Here is a 27,222-nt window from a genome sequence, read left to right on the forward strand (position 1 = left end):
TTCTGGGTGCAACGGTAATGGGACTCTGCAGGGGGGTCCATCTAGGTGAAGGTGGTTGGGGCTCAGTGAGGGGGGGTCTGGGTGTGTGTGGGTTCAGTGGAGGGGGTCCAGATGCTGGGGGAGTGGGGCTCATTGGGGTGGGGATCCAGGTGCAGCTGGTTGGGACTTGGTAGGGTGGAGATCCAGGTGGCTTGTTAGGGTGGTCAGGTACAAGGGGAGTGGGGCTCTGGGTGCAGGGGGGGAAGTGAGGCTCGCTGGGATGGTCTGGGTATGAGGGGGTCTGGCTGCACAGGGGTTGGGCAGATGGAGAAATAGCTCCCTGTACAGTGATCCCTCCCCCTGCAGCTGAGAAGCTATGGGTGCAGGAAGCACAGGGTGGGGGGAGGGAGGAAGGGAGTTTGCAGAGCTTCCTACAGCCGGGGAAGAAACCTGGGGGTGGGTCTGATGCGGCCCTGGATGCCGTGCAGGGGAAGAGAAAGTCCTGTCCTCCCCAGCCCAGCCAGGACTCCATATAAGGAACTTGAACCAGAATTCACTGAAGTCAAAGAGAATCCTTCTGTTGACTTCAATGAGTTTTGGCTCAGATACAAAGGAAACCTTTTTGCACCTGACCATCTCTACACGGGTATTAGTGTGTTAAGCTTATGTGTAAAGTAGTTTTAGTTACCCAACTGCTTTCTAAACGAGATACATTGTTCTAAATCCATCAGCCCTATCGCCATTTGAAAGTCTCAGAGTTCAAAAACAATTTATATGCACCCAGTTAGGCAACATCTACATGGAATACTTCCTAAACCATATGCAGAACACACCATGGAAATGTAAACCCTTCATGAAGCTGGAAAGAAGCAGCTGACCAAAGAAGGCCGCACACAACCCAAAGAACATTAGAGGCAGAAGGTAAAAATACAAGTTATTTTGGCCAAGGACATGCTCTTGCAATTAGTACCCAGGAATCTCAAAGCCAACAAGACTGGCTTTTAAGGTCTTGAGCATACCAATACCCCGTGCCCCCACACCCCCCCAAAGCATAAACTACAGGCAGTCCTCAACTTTACGACGTTCGACTTACGACAAATGGCACTTATGACACTTCTGAACTGACACCCTGATTCGACTTATGACAATTGGTTTTGACTTTATGATGGTCGGTCCCGCAATGGAGTGGATTGCGGTTCCGAGTTACAACATAATTTTCAGGAACCAATCGTGTTGTAAGTCCGAGGACTGCCTGTACAGTAAAGAGTATTTTACTGATTATTCAAAAGGATGGGCTGAACTGACCCTGTCAGGATTCAAAGATGTGATTAAGTGTTCCAAACCTGGTGCTTGTATCTCCAAGCCATCCCTTCTCTCTGCCCTGATAACCACAGAAGCACCTTCACACAACCTGCAAGGACTGTTTTGTTCAGGGATCTTGTTAAGCAATAAGATTTTTATAATTATATTTTCAACCAAATGAGAGAGAGAGAGAGAAAAAGTACACAGTGATAATTTGTGTCCATCCTGTTTGTGTCAGCTGCTGTAAATCAGTAGTGACATGCTGTACAATTAGTAACTCCAACACTGGAAAACTGGAGGCATTTTTTAGTTCATATATTGACCAAGCATTGTTATATTCTAATAACCTCTAAATTAAATGGATATTATATTTGGCTGTGTTACTATGTATTCTTTATTTCCTGATCCTTAAAAAAGTACTTAGGGTTTTTTCCAGATGCTTGGGGAGCCATTTTATAATCAAGTTATTCCTTTTCTTCTTACAAAAACATAAATGAGGCAAAATCTTTGAGTTATTCATCAGTTCAGCTAACATCTAATGTGTGAAAGACTTATTGATTACACATTTTTCTGGAGGTCTTAATATACTGTTATATATTACAACAGCTTTGCAAAACTGTCAAATACTTGGAAACCCAGCACAAAATTCTATTTGCCTGTCCTTTACCATGACAATTGTGGCGGTAATTAAATAAATTAATGGACGTTAAAGCCAGGATAGTATACACTAAAGATGAATGCTTAATGTATATACAAGCATTTTTCTATATCATATGTAACTAAAACTGTGTGTGCATGCTTAGAATATTATTAATACTTCACACAGCAGTCAGAATATAGTTTTCCCCTAATGATCTTAGCTTGCTGCTATTTTTCACAATTGAAAGGAAAACAACAAAGACTTAAATTCTTAGGAAAACAACAAACTTGCAGAAGGGCTTATCTGTGAGTCACCATTACGAGAAAATAAAATATCTGATAATTAACATACAATCCTATTGTCCACTGCTACTTTCTAGATTCCACTCTAACACTGCAGGATTCATTTCAGATGACTGTTTCTAATGACTGCTCCCCATTTCATTACACACATGTACTATACCTTGGGATTTCCTCCTCCTTCTTTGGCTGCATACAGCATCTGGAGGGCAGATTCTGCTAGTGTCTTTGTCTGGTCCAGGACAGTCATCTGTTGCTGATGATCTAGCATCTTGGATGCCACACCAACTGCAGCTAAAATCAGGGGTTCAAAGTAACTCGCCAGTTGCGTAACCTAAGACAACAGAGATGATGAAAAGCTTGAGATCCAGTTTCCGAGAAGAGACAACATCCCTCTCTAATTAACATCAAGGAGATCTCTAGCTGTTCTTTGAGCATAATTTGAATAGCACACCTTCATAATGCTTCAGATTAGCATGAAATATAGTTCATTCTAATGTCTTCCTAAGGTATTCCATCTCTTCTTCAGCTGTGAACGCTGCAATATAGCAATGCTTCCCTCTCAGATGTTCTCAACTTTGCGTGTGAGACTCTGACGTCAGATCCAATTGTTTTCAAAACTGACGTGGAAGTCAGACAGTACTTAAGGGCATAAACGAAGACAGTCTCCTCCACCACATGGGGAAGGATCTGTAATTAAATGCTGGAATTTCTCATGTTTGGTTGCAGACAACAGATAACAGAGTAGAATGTCTTGCACCTGGAATTTCAGAAGAGATTTATTTGATCTCAGATAGACAGTCTATATTTTGAACCTTTCAGACAATTACTGTCTCTATGAAGGAACAAACAAATTTCTCTGAAAGCCTCATTTAAGTCTTATCCCAAAAAAGACCTGAATGATTCAGAAACATTTTTTAAGATGCTATATTTTGCTGAAGGGCTAATATTGCCTCAGGATATAGTCTGCTGTTCTACCACGAATAAGCAGGTCCGTAAGGGAGTGAAGTGGCCAAATCACACGCTTATACTCTTAAAATAGTGAGCATCAATAGATTCAAGCACGTATCAAGTATAGCAGAGTGGATTAGACAGAAACAGAGGTGGTTCTTATAAATAACATTTAAATGGAAGAATAAACAGTTTCTCAATTGACTAACAAAAACAGTTTGACAGAAGTTGTCCAATAGAGGTTAAATGGAATCAATACTTTGCATATATTTCATTGCAGTACTTCAAGACCAATTCCACTGGTAATTTATTCTGAGCTACCTTATTCTGGTTTGACTTTTTTCCTGTACTGAGAGGTTCTTCAAAACCTCATGTAGTCTCATTCTTTCCCCAAGTTACTCAACTAATTCACTGTTGTGCTGCTGAAGGCCCTCCACTACTGGCTGACACACAACTCACCCAAAGCAAATGAAATGAAAATTTGACAAACTGGGGGCCGCGAGGTTATTATGTGGGGGTCACGAGCTGTCAGCCTCCACCCCCAAACCCTGCTTTGCCTCCAGCATTTATAATAGTGTTAAATATAAAAAAAAGTGTTTTTAATTTATAAGGGGGTCGCACTCAGAGGCTTGCTGTGTGAAAGGGATGACCAATACAAAAGTTTGAGAACCAATACAACATGAATGGTCTTGGTTCCACTCTAGAAGTAATCAAGAAGGAGCAGGCTTTAAATCTCCTAAAAGATTAAAATATTCTGAGGCCAGTCTGACCTCCTCTGTAACAGAGACTATAGGACTTCCCTAAATTAATTCCTGCTGAGATAGGATATTTTTCTAAAAGATAGATTCTATCTTGATTTAAAAATTGCCTGTGATGTAGAATCTATCACAGCTGTTGGCAAGGAAGTCAGTACGACTTTGGACCTGCTTACTTCGAGGTAAGACATCGCAACACACATAAATAGCAATCCATCGCGCACTGCTGAAACAGCATGTAGAATATAGCACACAGTTCTGCAGTCCTTTCCAGAAATGGAAAGACATTAAAGTGAAAGAACTTCTCAGAAGAGCTATAAAAATGATTAAGTTTCTGCAACGACTGGCTTAGGAGGAAAAATCAGTAGAACATAAAAATATAGTATAATGTAGCTAAAAATATGTTTATGTCTAATTCAGTAAAACATTGACTAAATGGATAATGGTCAACTAATATTTGAAGCCTGGAAACATCCAAGTAATTCCTCTTCCTTATTTTGCTTACAAAAACATAAACAAGAAACAGGATGAAACTAAAGAAAGTTAGGCCGAATATCAAGAGAGACTTTCTAAATGTGAGATCTATTAAATGGTGGCAAAGTCTTTCAAAGGAAGCTGTGGAAACCATATCACTTTATTCATGTAAAACGGTGGACGTTCCCACATAGAGAATAGCTGATTTATTTGGTATATAAAGAACCACCATGCATGGGCAAGAGGATGGAGATGACCATTTAATAGCACACATCTTTTCCATCTAGAGCAGTGATGCTCAGACTGTGGCTCTCTAATGTGTCTCCTACAGCTCTTTGGAGCACATGATATCAAAATGCCGTGATTTAATTATTAACCAATCTAAGTTATTAACCAATCAGGATTAGTATCTTATTAACCAACTGTAGTTGATAAAATAATAATACTTGGTCAGTCATTTTGCTGTGAGAATTTTATATATCTAAAAAGCTAACTATTTCCCCAGTCAGATTGTTTTAAATATGAATATATAGTACTTTAGTAAATGAAACAATGAATTCACTCTATTGTGGCTCTTTTGGATAATGCTGATTGCTCCTTTAGCTCCTGAACCACTGAGATCTGAGAATCACTGATTTAGAGTCTGAGTTACTCTGAGCCAAAGAAAACATTAATCTAATCATGGTATACAAAGTTGCTATAAACCAAGGCAATATCAAATGCCTCAGTTATTTAATGATTATCCAAAACTAAATAGACACCAATAGATATCAAGTGTTCAGAAAATCTAACACATGAAGACAAAAATAAAAGAAATAATTATTTGCTTCTGTCTTTCCCATGTTAAATGGGTTGACATAGAAAGATTACATTTATCGTTCTCAAAATTAAATATATTTCAGAATATGGTAATAAATAATTTCTGAGAAATTGCTAAAACCCAGTACATATAACTTTGTAAGGTGGCAATAGTTGTTTTTTATATGTTTAATATGCTAAACTAAAGCCCCAAGAGGAACAAGTGTTTTGTACACTACAACACACATCTATTGTAGTAGTTTATAGCACAACCTGAGTCCGAGCCTCTCCATAATCTTTCCGTTTTGAAGACAACATTCAGTAGCAAATCTTCACTGGAACTGCAGGCCTGAGACATGTTTCTTTTACAGTTAAACACATTTGGCAATTTTTAAATTGATACAAGTTGTATTGGCCTTTCAGTAACTCACCCATGACTAGACTTCTAAAGGAAAATTTGGCAGGGCACCAGGAATTTACAAGGGGTAAGCTACTGAAGCTTGAAAATCAGCTGCATAACATGTCCTTTTTATATCTTAGGTTTTTTATACCGTACATCTGTACTGATATTTTAACACCGATTAGCATTGTTGAGCTCTACTAGTTATGTCAAAGACCCATTTAACTCCTCCTCCCCTCCCTGTGGATGGACATACCACCTTTTAATGATTCCACCTGCCAAGGATCTGCATATTTGCTACATCAATCTAAAAATAAACATTTTTGCAATTAAGCAAGTGTTAATGCAATAGACTGAGGTCTTCAAGACGTAATTAGACATTTTTAATAAGTCCTAAAACACCTAGTTATATGCTAAACAGGAAAAGCACTCAATACCCACAGTGTTAGGGATATAAAGAAGCAGACATTTTAAAAAGCATCATTAAAATCCAAAATGAAAAGAACGCAAAGGCCTTTTTTTAATGAAATAATTACTTTAAAAAGCACTTAAACTTATAAAAACCCTAAAAATCCAGAATTAACTCCAAAGATCAGTCCTCAATTCACCCTCATGTGGCCAGGAATTGAAGCTATTATGGTTGTGTATCGAAGTAGCCCGAGGACAGTGAGCAATCTTGTATGTCCTGTACTTCGCAATAATTAGGCAAATAGATTCAAACAATTTTTGCCTCTGATTTAAATTTTCTGCCTTCAGGAATCCAAGATCTTTCCCCCCATCCATATTTCCCTGTACATTTTTAATTTAATGTGAATAAGCTTACAACACACTGTAGCATCTACCGTGGTCTCATTACTGACACAAGACAATTCCATACACTCAAAGGAATCAGGACTTTAGAAATTACAATAAATACAGGACCAAGTACCTTGTGTCCCAGCTGAGCTGCCTCTCCCCGAGCTGCTGTTGCTATGGGATCAATAAGGTGCCCAATTTCCTGAACAACTGATGTCAGCTGCTCCTGTAAAGCCTAACAAAAAGAGACATTGTCAGTTCTTTCCACAGCAATTCATTCACTGAGCCACACTATTTCACAAGATACCCTCATGCCAGCTGAACTGCAAAGAACTCTGTCAAACCACATTCAACAGTATAAAGAGCAGATGCAAACTAGTAAGTTTTATTTACATGCTTGTCCATTTCTCCACATTTATCTTCCCCTCTTGCGGGGTGCCCTGACAGAGGCTGTTTGCTGTACATAATCATGAGGCAAGGCGGAAAAAAAAGCTCCTTCCAGCTCTGGCTTGCAGTGCCTGTTCCTCCATTCGCTTCTAGCTCCAGTAGTAACATGACAAGTGATGCTATTGTTGCCTCTGATTTAATGACATTAGACTGCTCAGAAAAATCACCAGGACTGCTGAGCTAAACATGAATCAGCACTTTCAAGGCAACAGTGCAGCACAAAGAGGAAAGTTTTAATTGTGGACTCCATATACATTGATATGAAAGGGAACGGAAAAATAAGTAATCTCCAAGTAGAAGATATGGACTGGACTCCAAAATACGTAGTGGAGACATAAGGATAAAGAAGGACAGGTGTTAGAAATGCCAATACTAGAACTATTTCCCTCTAGTTCAAAGGCAGTTAATGCCTTGGTAGCCAGGATTTAGCTCGCCCTGCAAAAAACAAGAAATAAAACAGCATCTTTATGATTTGCTTTATTTACATATTGCTTTAAATAAGACTTGGTAGCTTGAGTAATGCTTATTCAAACTTCTAACACTATTAGCAAGGTGCAAAACAGGATGGACATTTTTAACAAGAGGAAAGAGGAATTAAGTTGTTTTTAAAAAACAAACAAACCACTTTTGTGGTAACTTTATGCACTTCTATTTCTTTTGAGCCACTCCAGGAAGATAAAAGTTTTAGTGGTGTATCTAGCAGTGCTGCTTAGCTTGAAAATAAATAACCACTCTCATGTGCAAATGCAAGAGGGCAAATTTGAGAGAGAAGAACTTCATACCAATTTCATTAAAATTGGAAGCAAGTGTAAAGCTGTTTTGTGTAGGAGACAGGGACAGTGATAACATTTAGCATTAATGAGGAACTTTACTTAAAATATGAAGTTTATCACTCAGAGTGCTCACTACATGCTATGAGTAATTGTTAGCAGCTTTTCTCTCATGAATATATTGAACACTTGCAATGTGGAATGCTTAGCGTGGGACTGTGCTGTCTGCTGTCCAATTTACTCTAGCAGTTGATCAATGTATGATATCTTAGTATTAAGGCACAAAAGCAAATATGCAAAAATGATGTCCCTCAGGCCTGCTCTGATGAGCTGCTAAATCGCATCTAGTCATCCACCCTTAACAAAACACTCATTTCATCTGCATTTCTGGTTCCCTTGCTTTTTCCCCATCTTACAATCTTATATACAATTTAAGCAAGCTCCATTCCCCAACAGACAAATGTCAATGTCATCCCAAATTTCATTTTGCCTCACTACTTTTCCTATCATAAAGCCCTATTAACACCACCATTAAACACCCCAGATTAGGCCAGAAATCAGTCTCCCCATGAACAAATTTGCGGATTTGCCGTAAGAGCCTTCTAATGGGAAAATTTCTGCCCTGAGGACAGTCTGTGCTGCCTCTACACAGTTCCTAGTTCCAATGTTTTCCTTCTGATATGAAGAAAAGCAAAAGGCAAGTATGAGTGCTTAATTTTACTCAGTTACAGTGCAGTCTGCCTTACCTCAACTGAGATGTCATCCCTTGTGGCCAAGTTCTGACTGACTGCTGCAAGGGAAGCTTGCTCAATATCTCTAATACATCTATTGATTCCATCAATGGAGTAATCACATTCTCTCTGGCCCGGGGCTTTGTCCCTGAAACAAAAGAAGATATGGTAATTTAAGGTTGAAGGAGATCCTCATTCATGAATTCACACACAAATTTATTTCATTAATAGACAATACACTACAAGTGGGGCAGCAAGAAAGAGAACTAGGTTTGTTGTACCAATAAGGGTTTGAGACACATAAATAGCTGAGATATTCTGGATGTTTTGTGGCATGTAAGTCCTAGGGATTTGGCAAGAAAAGGGAGCCTTTAATGAAGCAGAACCATGATACTCTCCCAGGTGAATAAGTAGCTGTACTAGCCACCTCAGAAAAGAGCCCTCCTAAGGTGGTCATGGCAGAGGACTTGAAAAAGCAGGACTTTAAGGAGCAACTGAGACAGATGAACAAAGCCTCCCACCTTCTGTTGAATGCAGGGGAGAAAACAGCCAATAGCTCCATGAAGATCTCCTTGGGTATTAGGTAAGTTTTACTCTCAAATGCAAATACATTTTAATGGAAATTAATCTGTGGGACTTTAATCTAGACTGGCAGTTTGTAGTTGAAGTATAAAATCCTGAAAGGACAATATTACCTTAGATGCAGTACACAGCCACCAACAAACAGTTTATTCACTCAGTACCCAGTTCCACTAACAGTTAGAATACATAATGTAATCCCTCTTTTCATGCGTGTTTAAATTTGCATACAAGAGATTTAGTGATTCTTCTAAAATTAAGGTACGCGTGCGCACACACACACACAAGAACAATCTTATAAAGTAAACAGAAAAAAAACTGTAGTAGAGAACAAGCATTCAAGTTATTTTGGTCCTGATATGGCTAAGCACTTCAGAATGTGCTTTGCTGAATCAGAATCCTAGACATCCCGTTTGATTTGCCTCAAAATTATTGTCATTTGTAGGGAATGTTTTCCACGTTCTGCATACTGCTAAGTATGTTTTAAATATGTTCCAATTTACATAGGTCCTACCATATTTTCTGCTCTATTTGCTTTAAACTCAATAAGAGGAGGAACTTGGCAAAACCCCCACTTTCCAGAGCTGTGCAATCATCAATGCAATGATGATTGCGCACAAAGTACAAACAGAGAGACCTTGTGTACCATAGAATGCAATCAATATTTGTCAAACAGACAAAGGCACAAGCTACTAAGGAATTAAATTTCATTTTCAAGCTTCTAAGAACAAATAAAATAATGGAGGGCAATAGACAAAAAGTAACTTTCTTACCACAGCTCCCTCGTCCCTTTAGCTATCCACGACTTACTATTCAGTATATAGGATAAGAAATATTTGCTCTATGGAAAGCAAATGGCGTTCAAGTCCCTTTATATGGTTTTCATCGATAAAATGACAACGGCAGCATGGGCCATTAGGTACTACCATTTTATTCCACATTACTGGATAAGGTACTGGGGCATTACGGCATGAGAGTGGAAGATAAAAAAAAGTTATGACAGAAAACGCACCTAATGGAAGTGATCAGACTCTTAATTGAATCTGAAACTGTGTGCGAATGCCCAGCAAGTACAGACCAAGTAGGTGGGTCTTTTGGATTGATAGCCAGCGAACGAGCAGTTTTGATCAATAAAGCTGAGCTCTCCAACATCGTCTTGGCGGAAATCAGAATTGGCTCCTGTGCTCGAGAGCCCTGTGATCAAAAGAGCAGCAAGACACATGCACAAGGAACAGAATTAGAATCTTCTTCAAAACGAGTGGCAAACGCTTGTACTCGCCTGCATGCTAACAAAGACATGTATTGAGAGAGGACTGAACATAACACTGAAACTATTCATCTCTCCCGCACTAGCAGGAAATGCAGAACATTTGTAAGTCACCCTTGGAACTCGTCAGTTCATTTTGCTCCTGAAGAGCTGGTTCTATTTAGGGCATGAGTAGATCATCAAGAACTGCACCATCATGTAATATTAGACAGGGAGAAGTTACTGCAGTAAATTCACCGTAGAAAGCAAAAAAATCTGGCTAATTTTCTGTTTGCTGTACTTAAGGAGACCACTTTCAGATTAGCAAAGGGGATACATTCAAGTGAAAAGAGGAGAAGCCCATGACTCCTGCCAAATGGAGAACTGGTGGGTATAATTTAGCAGCATGATAGCCAGTTGCAACCATTATGAGATGTCGGCAAACATGCCTTCTCAGAGGACTAGTTGAATATGGATTAAAATATTGTAACTGGGTTACAATATTTGCACCTAATATCCCGATTGGATGCCAGCAAGCTAGAAACACCAACTACAACAGGCATGGAGGGGGCAGGCCCCAAACCTACGGATTACATTAAGTCCCACAACATGTGGATCCAGACACATACAGTTTCTGAATCCTCTGCTTCTGCTAACTCCAGTTTGGGATGAGGCCACTGAAAGCAGGAAACAGTTTGCAAATCAACTCTGAACATGTCTGCAATGCTATATAAGCTCTGTTACAATGGGATTTTACATAGTTTTGAACAAGCTTTAGTCTCCTGAAACACCCTGAATTTCCTACCTGCATGTTAAATGGTTTTGTTTTGTGAAACATAACTCCCCACAAAAAAATACTTCTTGTCAGCACAAATTCCCACTGTCATGTAATGCCATTCAGTGCATCCTAGTGATAATTTCATTTTAAACTGTAATGCTGCCTTTGAAAGCTAGAAGATTTATGACTTCACCAGATGGCGAGAACTATCTGACACAACGTGCAAGTCATTAGTACCACGTTACAAGCTAGCAACAAGAGATAAAAGTTATTATCGCAGCATCACAAGGCTTGTCATGCTTGTACGAAATTCAAGGTCAGTGGTTAACGGAAAGAGAGCACTGCCTGCAAGAGGTCCATATGAAGGAACTCAAGGAATGCAGCATGGCAGATGAGATCAGCCCTTCAGCTAGGGTAGAGGTTTAAACCAGGAATGTGCTTTTGTCGCAGGGTAGCAGTTGTACAGGGAATGTGGGGAAAAACTGTGTTTCATGTATCTGTGCTGCAAGCAATTCTCAAGGGAAAAGAAGGCTTCTTGAACACAGGACTGGCCAACTAAGAAAAATAAAGGATTATCCACTCCTTTGGTTGACAGTGGATCACTTGTTACTTTAAATCTACATACATTTTGTTCCTGATTTGGGATCATAGGCCCTGATCCTGCAATGAGTTCTGCATGCCCACATGGAACTCAATGTAGGATCAAGTTCTTCAAAGGTTTTCTTGATCACAAAAGTCTAACTCTACATTTTAACTTTGATGATAAAACTATCTTGAGGGCAGGAGGACACCTCACATGCTTACTTTGTGATACAAATACAACTCTCTACCTACCTCCATGCTGATCTGGGCTGGTATACTGACAAACTCTGGATTGGAAGCAAATGCTGTCAGATTTTCCACAGCTTCAATCAAAGGTGCAGTCGCAATTCTACACTTATTGCGGTTATCTTCAGAGAAATCACCATCTAGGGCCTGGCAAAGAACATGGCAATTAGTCTCTGGAATGCAAGAGCCCATTTGTAAAGGCTCAGCAGGGTCACATACTAAAGGAAGATGGTTTAATTTATTGTAATTTTCAAAACATTTATAACATTTGAGATTTGCAAATAGATTTGAAAGTTCCTCCAGACACAAGACTGATCTTAACGCTTTAGACAAAAGAAGTAAAATTTAACACAGTATGTTTCTTCACTTATTCATATGATTATTGACCCCAAGCCCAAAGCATCTGTGCTGCTATGAAGAAAAGGAAAAAAGCTTAAAATAATTGCACTCTGATGACTTCCCATAAATCATGTTTTAATACCTCAAGTCCACAGAGGTGGAAGTTGCTAACAAGTTGATCCTTTTCTTGGAAACTAAAACCTCTAAGCCAGATATTCGTCTTCATAGCTGTTATTGACTCATTTTCACATAAGTGAACTCATCTCCTTCATAATCTCGCAGGAAATAGCTCGACATGAAAACAGCTTCAGTGTAAAATCATAAAACCAAGTCCTCTGAATATAGTTGTTTTACAAGAATTTTAGCAGCAGGCCACCTAATGGCTTACTGAAAGATTCAGATTCATGATTCCCAGGTTTCTCACAAGCTTCATTCCTTCTCACAAGAAGAGAAACCACTTCCTACAGGAATTCAGGGAGGTATTTAGAAAACAAATGGTTGACATTTAACAAAAGTTAAATATTATTTTAACTTGTATATTTCAACTCTGAAACAAGCTAGTCTCTCTCAATTCTGAGTGTTATTTCTGATACACAAGCAGAGCCCCTGAGAGGGTCTCACCAACCTCAAACCCTGGATTCCAGACAACTAACAGTGAGAGTTGCAGAGGTCACCTGTTTCATATGCAGCAAGAACATTTAGGCCTGGTCTACACTTGAAAGTTGTACCAGTGTTACTGTGCCACTTAGGGTATGATGTTTTACCGATATACAAGTACAAGCTCAAGTGTACACATGCCTATAAGCATAGCTGATATGCTCTAGGAATTATTTTGGGGAAGTTCTATGGCCTGCACTATACAGGATGTCAGACCAAATGATCACAATGGTCCTTTCTGGCCTTAAAATCTATGAATCTAGTCTCTCCTCTTATTAAGGTTGCCCAACACTTCCCATTAGACGACCCTGATTTTAGTTGCTTATAACTTTGCCAAACTTTAACTGTTTGGGATGAAACTTTCCATCCTTGTAGCAGGTCTATCCTGTTCTCTCATTTAACCCCCCCGCCCCAAAACCTAGGGAATTACACATACAAAACTATGTTAAAAGAACATTTTGTTAAGGTTACGAAGGCAAGCACTCAAAAGTTAAGAGCTGCAAGAATTAAGGTTGCCTGTGCCACCTTAATTAGTCTCCCTTGTGCTTATACATCAAGATACAATCTTTAATTCCACAATCACGTACAATTTTTTCTAGTCTTCTGCCCGTGCACAGGATGGACCTGCTCTGAGGATCTATCATGGCTGTGAAGCAAAGGAAGCTGTTGTCTGTAGGACCCCTGCTTTATTTGCTGTGTGTTGTGAAGATAAATTAATGTCATCTGAGTGTGAAGCACTCAGATATTATAGTGATGAGCACTGCAGAAAAGCCCCAGAACACATTAATGATTCTATCTTCAAAGCAGCAGTTTAATAATGTACAGTAAATAAGACAAGGACCACACATTGAACGGGGAGGATAAAACAATATTGAACAGCTGCTCATTAAGTGAGCACCATCCATTCTATGTACTCAATGAGGCAGGAGTCCTGTGGAAAAAATGGTATGTGATCATGTAATTAAAGACTGTATCACAATGCATATGCACAAGGGGTCAAATTAAGGTTGCACAGATTGCATTTTGAGTGCTTGACTTTGCAACTGTAATAATCTTTTTAACAGCGAGAGAGAGAGAGAGAGAGAGAGCGTGAGTGTGTGTGTGTGTGTGTGTGTAATAGCAGTATAGCTTATATCCCTTCCCATATGGGAATAGCTCTATGGTATAAAGCCCCTTTATGCCAGTAGAGCGATTCATAACTATTTATACAGCTTCTTTATAACTGCATCCACACTAAGGAGGCTTGTGCCACTTGAACTATACCAGTACAGTTAAAGTGTTACAGCTTTCCAGTTTACACAAGGTGTGTCTGTACAGTACCTAGCATAATTGGGTTTTGGTCCATGATGAGGGCTCCTAATGAATGACAATATTTTAAAAAGTGTACTGCAAAGAGAAAGGAGATACTGTTAACCAGATCTTCTGTTTCAGCAGAGCAGAGGAGAAATAAAAGCACAACGAAAGAGAACATGTACCTTGATAGTTTTCACCAGGTTGGCAGTGCTGTTTGCGACCTCCTTAGCAGATTGCACGAAATGTCTCTTGGCAACAGGGTTGGCTGTCTTCGATGAAGCGATACGACAAGCGTTACACAAAGCAGAAGTATGCTTGGCCACTATTGTGGCAGCTGATAAAACCTGAAAAAACAAATGGCACAAAGAAGGTGAAGAACCAGGCAAAGGAACGAGGTAGTAATGACATTCTAATTCCGAACCAACAGTGATTCAAACCCTTTCTATGTTCACAAACTGAGTATTTCCCCTCACCAACCATCAATATAAAGCAAACAGATGGCTCCTAATAAAACTCAGAAAAGGTCTCATTACAATCCTCTGGAAAGAGTTACCTGTGATGGGCTACTCGCTGGATCCACCAGATTCTGACACGCCATCTGGATTGCCTGATTGGCCCTGGCAAACTGGATAGGATCGACAAGCCCCTGGTGACCAGCCTGACTGTTGGGATCTGAGATGCCAACCAGGTAAGCGGCCTAGAAAGGGAGCAAGAAATAAAAAGCAAATGCAAAGATTACGCTAAACCCATTCCAGCTGTTTAATGAGCCAGCCAAATGTTTATTGACCAGGGTGGTCAGGCTGTAGTTAGAAGTCATATAGCAAAGCTGCTATTAATAAATGCCTAGCAACAAGTCTGTAGGAGGATATAAAAGCTGGCGTCTCTGTAATACGATTTGTGAAATCTCATTAGCCTAAACAAAACTGCTCAGCAAAATCCAAAGGGTAAAGATATTCATTATCCAATAAGCATTGAAGGAGAACTGATTTATCCCTAGGGTAGACAGGTAAGAACTCTGATGCCGACTGTTCAAGGTAACTTTCATCCACCCAGAGCAGCCAGATTTTGAGGGGCCCAGTATTTTGGTTAAGTATGAATAGAAAACTAAAGACTACAGTTGCCCACACATCACCTTTTCACACCTTGAAGAAAAAACTATCCTCTTCAGTGTACAACAAAGTGTAAAGTTACACGTTTTAGTCACGACACAAAAGAGATGCTTTGTTTCCAGAGCTGACCATAGGGCCCATGAAACCTGCAGCTGCAGGCCACACCCCAGGTAAGGACACATAATGGTCAGTGCTAATCTCAGTTTTTATTTAAACAATGATTCTACCCTTCTCACCACAGAGATCAGGATTTATTTATATAGTCAAAGCTATGTTTGGAGGTTTCTTTCTGATTTCCCTTACAGATAGTAAAATATTCACAGGCCGTCCCCTCCCCCAACAAAGCAACCCAGGACTAACTGTGGGGCTCAGGAAGCCCACAGTTACAGATTAATTGCATTTTTTGGGCGGAAGGGGGGACGGTAGAGCAATTTGCAGCTGCATGATCCCTCACAGTTGGCTCCTCCACTGAGAAGGCAATATAGCTTTTGGTCACCAGGGGGAGCAGCTCAATAACTTGCTGGTTTGAAGTATGCAATTTTGGCAGACCAATCCAACAACATTAATACCACCTCTGAATGTTGCAATATTTTAAGCTTCTTAGATACTGAGAAAATATCCAGAGAGTTGTAATGGGTCTAGAACATACATTTACCATAATCTCTTTTCCTGTGCTAAAAGGGAATGAGATTATGTATAGTTTGAAGACATGGGCTGCTTATTAGAAATGACTCCCAGAACACTTTTTTTGTGATTAACTTAAGGCATAAAGCTAAAATTACCCAGCTTCAAAATAACTCAGGCTTGCCTGTGCTTCCTTCTACTAAATTAGTTCTGAGGGGGCAAGATCTTGGGGACTATGCATAGAACTGGGAGGTACAAACACACACATTCATGACATGGCTCTGACACTTACTTCCTCTATAACCTTGGGAAACTCATTTAACCTCCCTGCCTCATTCTCCCTTCATACAAAACAGGCATAATATTGCTTCCCTCAACTCACAAATGTACTGTGATGCCGTATTAGTTAATGTCTGTCCAACTCTTCCAAGATGAAAACCACCGAACAATGCAAATATTCTGATTCTTTGGCCAACAGGAATGAAAGCTCAAATATTGTCACACACACACACACACACACACACACACACACACACACACACACACACACACACACACACATGATACAGAAATACAGAAACAGATTCATATTTGTTTTACAGGCTTCATAAACAAATGGTTACCTGGGCTGCAGCCTCTGTGAGACCACAAAGTGCCTTGGAAGCAACTCCAACACATTCTCCAAAGACCAGCAGATCCCCAGTCTTGGCATTCTGGGAAATGCCTGCCATTGACTCTCCAAGGACCTTAACAATTGAAAATAGGGTAAATTATTCCCCCATATACTTCACTCTACACGGCAGTGTTTTCCAAGCTTTCCTGGACTGCACACAGGAGCAGAGGCAACTACTCAGCACAGCCTCTTTGTCTGCCCCAAAACACTTGCTGAAACTTAGTGGAAAAAGTACTTGCAGCTTGGCATACAGGAAACGTCCCAATATCGGAATGTCTGTAAAATTTTAGTGTTTGTCTCACTGAAGCCTATCTTGTTTGGTTTTTTTAGCTTGCAATGTCTTTGGTATAGCAGCAAAGCAAACTAATTCCATGCTCCAGTGCATTAGGCAGCCTCCTTTTCTTTTAGATTATGAAGACTTTGGGATTATTCCAATGCATCACATACTGAAAAGGTCAAAACGAAGATGCACTAAAACTTTCAGGGGAGGATTTCCAGAGTATGGTAAGATTTTCACTGTAAAATACTTTTGCGGTGATGTAGTGGTAACTTTTAACACTTACAGAATTGCTGAACCACTATAGAATAGACACAGTGAAAAACTAATTTCAGTTTGAATCGCAGTTGGAACAAAGGTTTATTCCAATAGGCAAAGCTAGTCAATTAACACAAGCTTTTTTTTGGAGGGGTGGGGAAGGGGAAGGAGGGGGTAAATGAAGCTTTAAAACTAAAAAAGGTGGTTCCCATAGATTATGATTTTTCCAAGTTTAGACACAGGACACAAAATGGCTAAAAACAATCCAGATTTTACAGTACTTGCTGGTATCCTGAAGTATTTGGATTGTTAGTGAGTTAGATCTCAGACAATATCACAAGGCAATCACATGACACTAAATGCAGTCAGCACAATAGGTCTTCAGATGAACAAAAAATCCAAACAGCAGCATAAAGATTGCTCACAAGAGTCCCAAACGGAGTTTTACCAGGGAATTTAATAAGGTTAGAGCACAAGAATTTTTCCCAGAAGCAGACTGAAGGAGACATTCTTTTTCCAGTGTACACCTCTACCCCGATATAACGCTGTCCTTGGGAGCCAAAAAATCTTACCGCATTATAGGTGAAACCGCATTACATCGAACTTGCTTTGATCCGCCGGAGTGCGCAGCCCCGCCGCACTGCTTTACCGTGTTATATCCGAATTCGTGTTATATCAGGTCGCGTTATATCGGGGTAGAGGTGCATTTTATTAGCCTGCAAACTCCTCCACTGATTAGAAATTGTTTAACACATACACACGGAAGTAGAATAACAGATTTACCTTGGAGTTTTCCATAACACCTTCAATACAATCAAAATACGAGAGATCGCTTACAGGTTCATTGGGGTTATCCAGCATTCCTTTAACTGTCTGAAAGAAAGGAGAGCAGCTTCAGTTACTACAGTAGCTATAACACGGATCTGAGCCAGACAAATACACTACCCCAGTAATTAAACCAGTGGACACATCTGCACATCCTAGTTTCTTTATCTCCAGGCAAAGAACATGATTCCCAGACACTGCAGTATGTAGATATTTTAGTAGCTGACTATTTGTAAACTTTCCTCTGTGTCACCATATCACAAACCAGCAACCCCTCTTTCAAACTCAGAGACTTCCTGGGAATAAAAAAATTGATTCAAGAAGCTGCCACCTCTTGTTACCTGCTGCTCAGAGACACAGACAGACACCTGGCTAAATGTAAGTGCACCATCTGCTTGCATTTTTCCCCCCTGCCAACAGAACCTCCCAGCACCGCTCCCTCTGACAAATGCGGTCTGAAAATACTTATGTTACAAGTAGAATTAAGTAAGAGTTGCCCTTCTCCTGGGGTGAACCCAGACCTTGAGAGTACTGCACAGAGTTATCCAAGGGAGAAGCTACTTCATATATTGTAAAGAGGAATCAACATATTTGGATAAAAAAATTCTCACAACATAAAAAAAAATCCAACAGGCGAGTCTACTCTTTTGCTTAAATTGTTTTTTTAAAGCTGATTTTCATGCTTACAGTCAAGAATGGAAGCTGAATAACAGCCCAATGAGCTATTCTTATGGTCTTTCCAACATGAGTGAAATCAGGAAGTATAGGAAGTTAGTAAGGGGCTACAGCTGAAAGATTTGCTGCGTGATTTTTTTCAGCAAAGGAAATCTGGGCAAGAATTTAAATTTTAGATCTTTATCAGAGCTGAACTTTTAACTCTAAAGCAATTTTTTGAAGTTGAGCCATGCTTTGTCTGTCGTCTTGTAACAGCCTAAAAGTTACGGTCAAGATCATTTCCTTTAAGTGCTTTACTGCCAGTTATCTTACTGTATGAAAAAGGCAATGTTAACAAGAGATCTCTTCTGCTAACAGTTCTGCTGTTGCTTCCTGCCCCTCTCTTTCTCTATTCCCTAGAGTACTTCAGTACCCTGCTCCACCCCTCCATAGCAATTTACTGAGTAGCAGTGAGCAAATCATGTTCTATCCACATTTTCACTGCTCCAGAGACAGGAGCTGTAAGACTCCCTGGACAGATGACAGGAAGGAGTGAAAAAACAGAACAGCAGATTGACAGTTAAAATGCAACTGCTGCTGCTAAAAACCCTCCTGTCTGTTCCTTATCCTGAAGTGCTAGGAATGACTCGCTACATCCATCTGCCTTGGGAGATGGAAACAAGGTCTCCATACTCCTGGGAAAGCACAAAGTCTGTGCAGCTTTGCTTTATCTGATCCACAGGGTAGGCCCCAGGGTATGTGGACACTCTACTTAAGTCACTGATGAAACACCTGAGTTCTACTAAAGCTGTACTTCCCAGTTATTATAGGGAGCCCAGAGGAGGCTAGTAGGAGAAATTGGTGAATGAGGTAGGGAAAAAGGCAGGTGATGGGGAAAGACCCTTATAGCTTAACCATAATAAAAGTGAAATGGGTAACACTATTGATGCTGACTTTCCCCAAAGTTAATGGGAACTCCTATAAACTTCTTATAGGTTTACCCAGGTCTGGTTTCAGACCCTGCTGCTGCCTCGGTTTCCTCTTCTACCCAAGTTCATCTGACTTCACACTGCAGGGGTTTTCCCACTAATGGTCTCCTTTTCAAGAGTCTGGTTTATTAACAAAGTTCAAAACACCACAAATCTTCCACCCAGCCTTCCTCAGACAAAACTAGTCATTTCAGTTGGTAACTGGCTTCAGCATCCACCTAGCTTTTGCTCTAGCGTCAAGTCTTTCCAGCCCTTTATCAGAGCTTCCCCTTGCTTATAGCTCTCCCGCCAGGCTCACAGTCCTTGGCAGCTCTCCTAGCTGAGGATTCCCTCCCAGCAGGCTTCTGCTCCTTACAGGTCTCTGGACAGATGTCACCTGCTCTTCTCAATCTTGGTTCCATTTTATATGGAAGAAGCTACAGGCAGTCAATCCCATTTCTAGTTTGACTTTTATATTAATATGGTCACGTCTCACAGAAATGGACAATTAACAGTAACGGCCAAAGACAGGGATAGCGAGAAAGCAAGCACTGTGCAAGCTTTCATCCAAAGCTCTGCTAATATTTGCTATTTGTGTCCTGGGACTCTGATCAGAGCTTGCCAGTCACATCAACCTGGGTGGTGGCAGCTCTAAGACCTCATTTGTTCACTCAGTGCTTAATCCCCTTCTGCTCTACTATTGCTTTTTCCTCCAGTTAAATCCCATCTCTCTCCACTCCTCCTTCGGGATCAAAGAATCAAGGAAGAGCTGTGTAATCAGCCTACAAGTTTTTCCATTGACTTTCTCCTTGGCCTGTGTTATTAAAAATATCACTCTTCACTGATATTTCCATACACTGGTCATGCAGTAAATCAAGGAGAAAAGTTGACTTTAAGCACAACTGTACTGTACACAGGTGATTTGAAATTTAAAAGCAAAAGAAAAAAGTGTTTTGTTTAGTGGTAAAAATGCCAGGGCAATGTCCTTGGACTATTACTGCTGAGAGTTTTTACAAATGTTCACCGAAACAGTTACTGTTATTAAAAGTGTGACAGCTCCATATCTCCACTCCCACACCTACTATAACACACTTAGCATTGGCTGGATTTCAGCTTGAATTCATCATTGTGACATCCTTCTCTCTCCCCCCCAACAAAAAGCAAAGCATTTTGATGCTTGTTGCCAACCGAAAATAAACAAAATCATTGGATTTGAGATTTCCCATTCACTCTGTTAATATGCCTTTGCTAAACAATATAACTAATAAAGAGAAGAAACAAAGCACAGCACCGTAACATTTCTGATTTAGAGACTCATTCGCTTTGCCCCACTGAACAAGGCACATCCACAGATGAAAACTGAGCGTCTCTCTCCTGGCAGTAGCTCTGAACTGTGGCAAAGTCACACGCTGTAGCTTGAAACAATTTCTATAATAAGTATGCAGTAACAAACTGAGAGCCAAATGTGACTACACTGTGTTGTACCCACTTTCGTTAGGGCCAAATTTGGTTTTGACTGTCAGTATAATCCCACTCATACCTCCTTTCCTTACAAGATCCTAAACCATTTGGCTTTAGGGATCACGACCTCTGGAATACAATCATTTAAGAAGCCCTTGATTCTAACAGAACCGGTGGCATCTAAGGTACCTAACTAATTTATTTGTTCCTTTTGGTCTGAAGAAGGAATGATGGAAAAATGCAGGCATAAAGTACCCTAAAAGACTCAACACAGTAAGGCAGTAATCAGCATTACAAACACAGCAAGAAAGCCACATCACAGTGCTGATCACATCAGTTCTGCACAAGGAAAGCCAATGTCCTGCTGAGGGAAGTCTTAAAGTACGAAGAGAAAACACTTTCCACCTCCCATGGCCTTTTCATTTTTTGTCTTGAATCACTACAAAAATAGCGTGTGCATGTGTAGGGACAATGTAGTATGCAGTGTAGTTTCCGCCTTGTCGGTACCAGGATATTAGAGAGACCAGGTGGGTGAAGTAATATCTTTTATTGGACTGTGCTGACTAAGTTAATAAGGCTAACTGACAATTCTCCTAGACCACCTACTATAAAGAACTCAAAGATACCACCCCACACTGCAAACCACAACTTACCTAGGAACTTAAAGACATCATCAAATCCTTCCCCAAACAACTTCAAGAGAAACTCTACAAACTCATCCCCCACAAACCCACCCAGGGACCTTCCACATGTGTCCCAAGATACACAAACAAGAAAACCCGGCAGTCCCATCCTATCTGCCCATAGCACTCTTACTGAAGGAATATTGGGATTCACAGAAACCATCCTCAAACCACTCATCACACAAAGGGCCAGCTTCCTTCCGGACACAACTGACTTCCTCCACAAACTCTGCAATATTAACATCCTCCCTCAGAACTACACACACTGTGTCACCCTAACTACACTGACATAAGCCCTACGCCTCTTGTGCGGGTGGAGTTATTTTGTCGGCGTACTAGGGCACTTACATCGGTGGAAGCAAGGCTGTAGTGTGGACACTGACATAGTTAGGTTGACGTAAGCTGCCTAAGTAACTTAAGCTAAGCTAAATTGGTGTTAAGACACTATTGCCTAGCATTTTGGAGCAGGTGCTGATTGGTTTGATATTAACGTAGGCACTTGGCCTTTCAACAAGAGCCAACTAGCTATCCACTACACAGTCAATTTACAGAGCTATTGTCACAACACTCATGTAGCAGAACACAATAGAGAGTGTGTACTAGATCACACAGTGTTGAAAGACATTCAGCTAGACTGAGATAAAGAAAACATGAGGAATTAAAAGTCTAGAGGAATATAAAAATCATGGAGTAATTCATGATCAACTTTTCTTAGATAGATGTGACTTTCAGAATCATGGATTTCCAATTACACAGAGCCAAAGCAGAAAAGCTAAGATGTCACGGCTTCCTTCAGTGCACCATCAGCCATCTTAGTGAAAGATTTCTTAGTGTAAACCCTTCTCCCTGTGTCCTCTGAAAGTGACTCTTGTGTGTGCACCCTCCAATTTACTGCAGTGGAGACTGGTATCTTTATAGTCCCATATACAACTGCTCTGTCATGTGGGGTAAAATGTAAACTCCCTTTGGCCAACTCAGTAGAAGTCGTGCTAAGTTTGTCTCCATTAGAAAGCTCTTTGCATATTTCATATACAACTAGAGGGGAAAAAATTCTGCCACAGATATCAAGTGGAGAGACAATGACACAGCAGCTATTCAGACAGGGAAAAGAAAATGTAAAGCCCGACTGACATCTTCACCACAGGAAGGTTCACCCCATGAGACCACAAGCTTGAGAATACCTCCAGTTCTCTGAGAGCATTGTCACATTCCTTCTGCCCTGGCGCCTGTTGGGTACACAGAGTGATGAGCTGGTTAATACTCTCCGTCACAGCTCTAAGGAGGGAGGGGAAAAAAAAAAGACATTTTGAAAACTGACCAACTTCCATTATTTCCAATTTTGTCTTATTCATCTGTACACTATGAAAAGCAGTTTCAAGCCCAAATGTTCTTCCACTTCTCTCACCGCTGGTGCTTGTGGAGTAAGTGAGCTATACCATATTTGGTGGAGAGAACACAATATTAACCCCTGCTGAGAAAAACATAGCGAAAGAGGCGCCAAGTGAAATTGATCGACAGCAATCCTCACCTCAAACATAAGCCCTCTGTCCAAATCATTTGTCACCTAGCACATAAGCAACAGGTGGGATCTTCCTGTCATGATGGCAAGTTTCTAGGACATCTGCAGTTTTGGTTCATAAAGGGAATTTGATGCATAATAAATGTAAATTATTTGACAGTTTATTTTATTCTGGATCTAATGTTATGGTGCAATTTCAAAATTAAGCCTGGCCACACAACCACTATGATTGGAAACGTCAGAATACAGCAGCACCTAAAACCCACTTCCTAGCAAGCCAGGCTGTAGCACTTTTGTGTTCAGGGTACAACAAAAATTATTAAAAAAACAAAAACAAAACAACAACCCAACATTCCTCCCCTAAAAAAACCCCAGAACTTTAGCAACTGTGTTGCCCAGAAACCGCATGGGGAAGTCTATGGCATGGGCCCTCAACCTGACTACCACTCTGTATAACCAAATGTGGATGGAACTAAATTTTTCAACAATTTCAAATACCACACAAGCCCTGGTTTAGACAGAGTGTACTTTAGAGGATGTTGTGTTTGGTTGCTTGTTGATCAGACTCTCAGCATTATAGACCCTAATAAAAATGTGTGGTTTGAAAACCATCTTTTTTATTAAAGATCAAGAATGCTGCTAACAATACCTGATCACGCAGACGACATCAGATGCAATTAAAAGTATTTTAAATCATATGAACCTATCCTACATCTCACTGGTAAGCACTGCCTTGTGCCTTCAAAGTTAATTCTCTGTGGAATATGAAAATTCAACTGAAAAGATGCTGCAGATACAGGGGTAGGGAGAGTGGGAGGGTCTAAGACACAAGCAGAATGAAAAATACAATATCAGCAAATGCCATGGTTTGTTCCATGATATTTTTTTTCAACTTGAATATTCATTTAACATAGTTTTTGTGTGTGAGACATACAAATATGTACGTGTGTCTCCACTGCTTTCTTCTGGCACTCAGACATGACATGATACATGTGCAAAACTAACAAAACTGTACCCACCATTGGAAACTATAGAGGAAAACTAGCATAGATGGACTAAAGAATGGCTTTGTGAATATCAGAGAGAGAGAGAGAGATGTTAGTACGATTGTAAGCTAAGGAATTTTATGTTTCAGAGCTATCCCGAGTCTGACAGTCGCATGTATTTTCCATTTTTCCAGTTTTGTTTTGACCTGTGTTTGAGACTCTGTATAGAAACTAGTGAATGTGTCATCAGCCCTTGAACAGATTTCACAACATGGCCCACACCATTCAGAGGAGCAACCCTTTGTTTTGTACAGTAGCTATACACAGCAAAGATTTCCACAATATTGGTGATGCTTAACACTTATGCTGAAAAATACAATGGCTGCCATTTGACCATCTGCTACAACACAAGTGACATATGTGTACGAAGTTTTCTTTAATGAGGATTTCTTAAATTCAGTGCTCAGAGATGGGTAGCAGTAACTCAATGTAATACTCTGGACCACGTTGTCATAGACCGTGTGACACGTACAATGCTACACTCTTAGCCAAAATTGTACAACAGCCCAGTGGAAACTGCAGCAATTGCTTAAATGGATAATGAGAGGAAACTAATTGTTTTAAAGCAGCTTAGCAATTTTGATCCAAAGAGGAGATCCTGCACCACCTTATGAGCCAGGTTTCCCAGGGCCATCCGCAGTACACAGATCACAAGTTGAGAACCAACGAGTGGCATTGGACCATGAGTAGTGTCAGTCTGGTGAGCAAAGCATAGCACAAAGTATGTATATTAGCACCGCAGAACAGGTCCAATCAGACAATTGGAGTTGCTGATCATTCTCACCCCCTTCTTATTACACACGGGCTGCATGTCAAAAGCAGCAGTCTATGGAACTTGGGCACTGTGACGAAAGCACCAGCTAATGCATCACATTCATCTTGAGGCTGAGCAATTTTTATCTCATGACCTACAAAAATAGCTCTATTCATTTGTCTATGGACACTTTTCCCCCAATACGTTCTTTACTTGTGTGAATGGAACATGATACTCACAAATGGAGTCCAAGCTTCACCTTGGAAATCACTTTTATTTAATGTCTAGATTTCAAAATGCCAGTTTCTGCCCAATCCCTTAATATTCCCCTTCTGAAGACTAGTTTAATCTCCCCACCCCCCACGTTCAGCAATCCAAAGTGGAAGTAACTTATCCAGGTCTGGAAATTTTTCAAATGACTTCAAAACCCCCCCAAAACCATGAAAATGCTTTAAGAAAGTGAAAGACAGCCAGCCGCACAACTACTACTACTTGTGTTTTCTGATCAAAACATAGATGGTAAGGAGAGGGCAGAGATTTCACTTTGAATAGACTACACAGAGTCTATTACAGTCTCGATTTCTGTAATGGATTATGCAGAGTTCCTGTGCAACTTAAATTTGGGGAACCAAACTCCTACATAATGTCATGAAGATAAATGCAGAGATTCCAGTGGCAGTGAAAGGGATTTACATTCCAGATACGTTTTAACAGAGTTCTTCTCATTATGCTGTGAGTTGCAAGAAAGTCACCAACTGCTGCAACATGAAATTACAGTGCCAGGTGTTTTCCCGTCCTCTCGATTTCCTTGCAGGCAAAGGTTACATAAGAGTGCTCTCCCCCTGACCACGTAGAGACATCCAGAGTAAGTTAAGTCATCTAACACATCATTGTGTGCACTTCATTTGATAAAAGTGACTTGGGAAAAGAAGATAACATGGTGAGAGCACCAGGCAGTGGTACTGCAGCAGACCGCTAACCAGATTTTTGGGCAGCTCTGACAGCAGGCTTGCAAAAGGTCTACACATTCCATCTCCTTTATTGGGGAGTAGGAGTGCACATTTAAGAGATGGGATCAGCAGCAACCCCCAAATGAGGTGAAAACTCCAAAAATAAAAAACTGGTTCCTAGACAAAAAATAAAAGTGAAATCTCTCCCCGCACCCACATATGCAAGGACATTGCTTAGTAAGAGTTTTCTTTGAAAGCCATGCCAGCAGCAGGCATATAGCAACATCCTCAGCATCTGCATGTGTGAGAGCAGGGAAGGAGGTAGACGGATGGACAAAGAACGAGCATTAGAAATAGTCTTCTTAAAAAAACAGACTGGATCTTCATCTGCTGTAAGTCAGCGTGGCTCTGACTTCAATAGAGCTATACTGACTTACACCAATCCAGTGTAAGCAAGCTTCCTCTGATTTCAGTTTCAGCTAAGCTGAAACATGGAACATCCTATATGGTTAACCAAGAGTACCAGAAGAATAAGCTAACAAATAATACAGATTGCAAAGGAAAACAGTTAAACACTCTCTTAGGAAAACGAAATCAGGTGATATGCCTGTACCTTGCAGCTGCAGCTAGGAGGTTCTTGGCATTAGGAGCTCCAGGATCAACTGAGAGAGACTTGGCAGCCAACAGTAGCTTGCTGGAGGCCATAGAGATATTCTTGAGGTTCCCTATTACTTGAATCTGGTCCTCTTTAGTCTGGAAAACCACAGCAGCATAACATTTCGTACACCGTTTGCATTAGCTAGAGAGACAGCTAAAACTTTAAGCACTGCATTTTGGAATTCAATTGAATTATCCATCTAAAACCAATGACATGCATGGGATGACATTCCAGATAGGGCCACTGAGCATCGCCTCTGCTTGCCCAGATAGGTGCCTCTAGCTCCTTTCATATAGCAGAAAAAGAAACCCATATACAAGGAGCTTGATTTCCAACAGTAAGAGCATTCACAGAGAAGTGGAAGGAAATTTAACTACTTGCTGAACAATGCTTTTGTTGTCAAGTCTCTTGTATGTCTCTGCCTGGCACATTGACCCACACTGACCCACATTGTTCGGCCAACGGGTACCAACTATATTCTAGCACCTTCTGTGTCATTTACAAGCACTCTTACTTACACCTTTACTGGATTAATGGCTTAAGCAAACAGAAATTCTGCAAAGAGACCTTCAAAAACATTTAATTGTAGGGGTGCTCTATATGAAGAAGTAATAGTTTCTGGAAAACTAAATCTACCATGTAGCTTTATTGGATAAATAATTTGAATTTGACATCACATGACATTACTTTCAGGGAATGACT

At 40.4% G+C, this 27,222-nt stretch overlaps 1 protein-coding gene across 1 annotated transcript in view; it reads right to left on the reverse strand.

Annotated features, from left to right (window-relative positions):
• TLN2 (talin 2) overlaps positions 1-27,222 on the reverse strand; it is a 178,162-nt gene that overhangs the window by 73,218 nt on the left and 77,722 nt on the right. Inside the window, exons 29-39 of the mRNA XM_065411565.1 lie at positions 26,476-26,615; positions 22,775-22,868; positions 17,786-17,875; positions 16,418-16,540; positions 14,615-14,758; positions 14,244-14,405; positions 11,779-11,919; positions 9,933-10,114; positions 8,357-8,489; positions 6,527-6,628; positions 2,384-2,554 (exon numbers count right to left, since the gene is read on the reverse strand). Coding sequence (XP_065267637.1) covers positions 2,384-2,554; positions 6,527-6,628; positions 8,357-8,489; positions 9,933-10,114; positions 11,779-11,919; positions 14,244-14,405; positions 14,615-14,758; positions 16,418-16,540; positions 17,786-17,875; positions 22,775-22,868; positions 26,476-26,615 — 1,482 coding nt within the window. The remainder of the gene's footprint in view (positions 1-2,383; positions 2,555-6,526; positions 6,629-8,356; positions 8,490-9,932; positions 10,115-11,778; positions 11,920-14,243; positions 14,406-14,614; positions 14,759-16,417; positions 16,541-17,785; positions 17,876-22,774; positions 22,869-26,475; positions 26,616-27,222) is intronic.

This window comes from Emys orbicularis, chromosome 10 (assembly GCF_028017835.1).
Source record: "Emys orbicularis isolate rEmyOrb1 chromosome 10, rEmyOrb1.hap1, whole genome shotgun sequence".
In the NCBI taxonomy this organism is placed as follows: Eukaryota; Metazoa; Chordata; order Testudines; family Emydidae; genus Emys; species Emys orbicularis.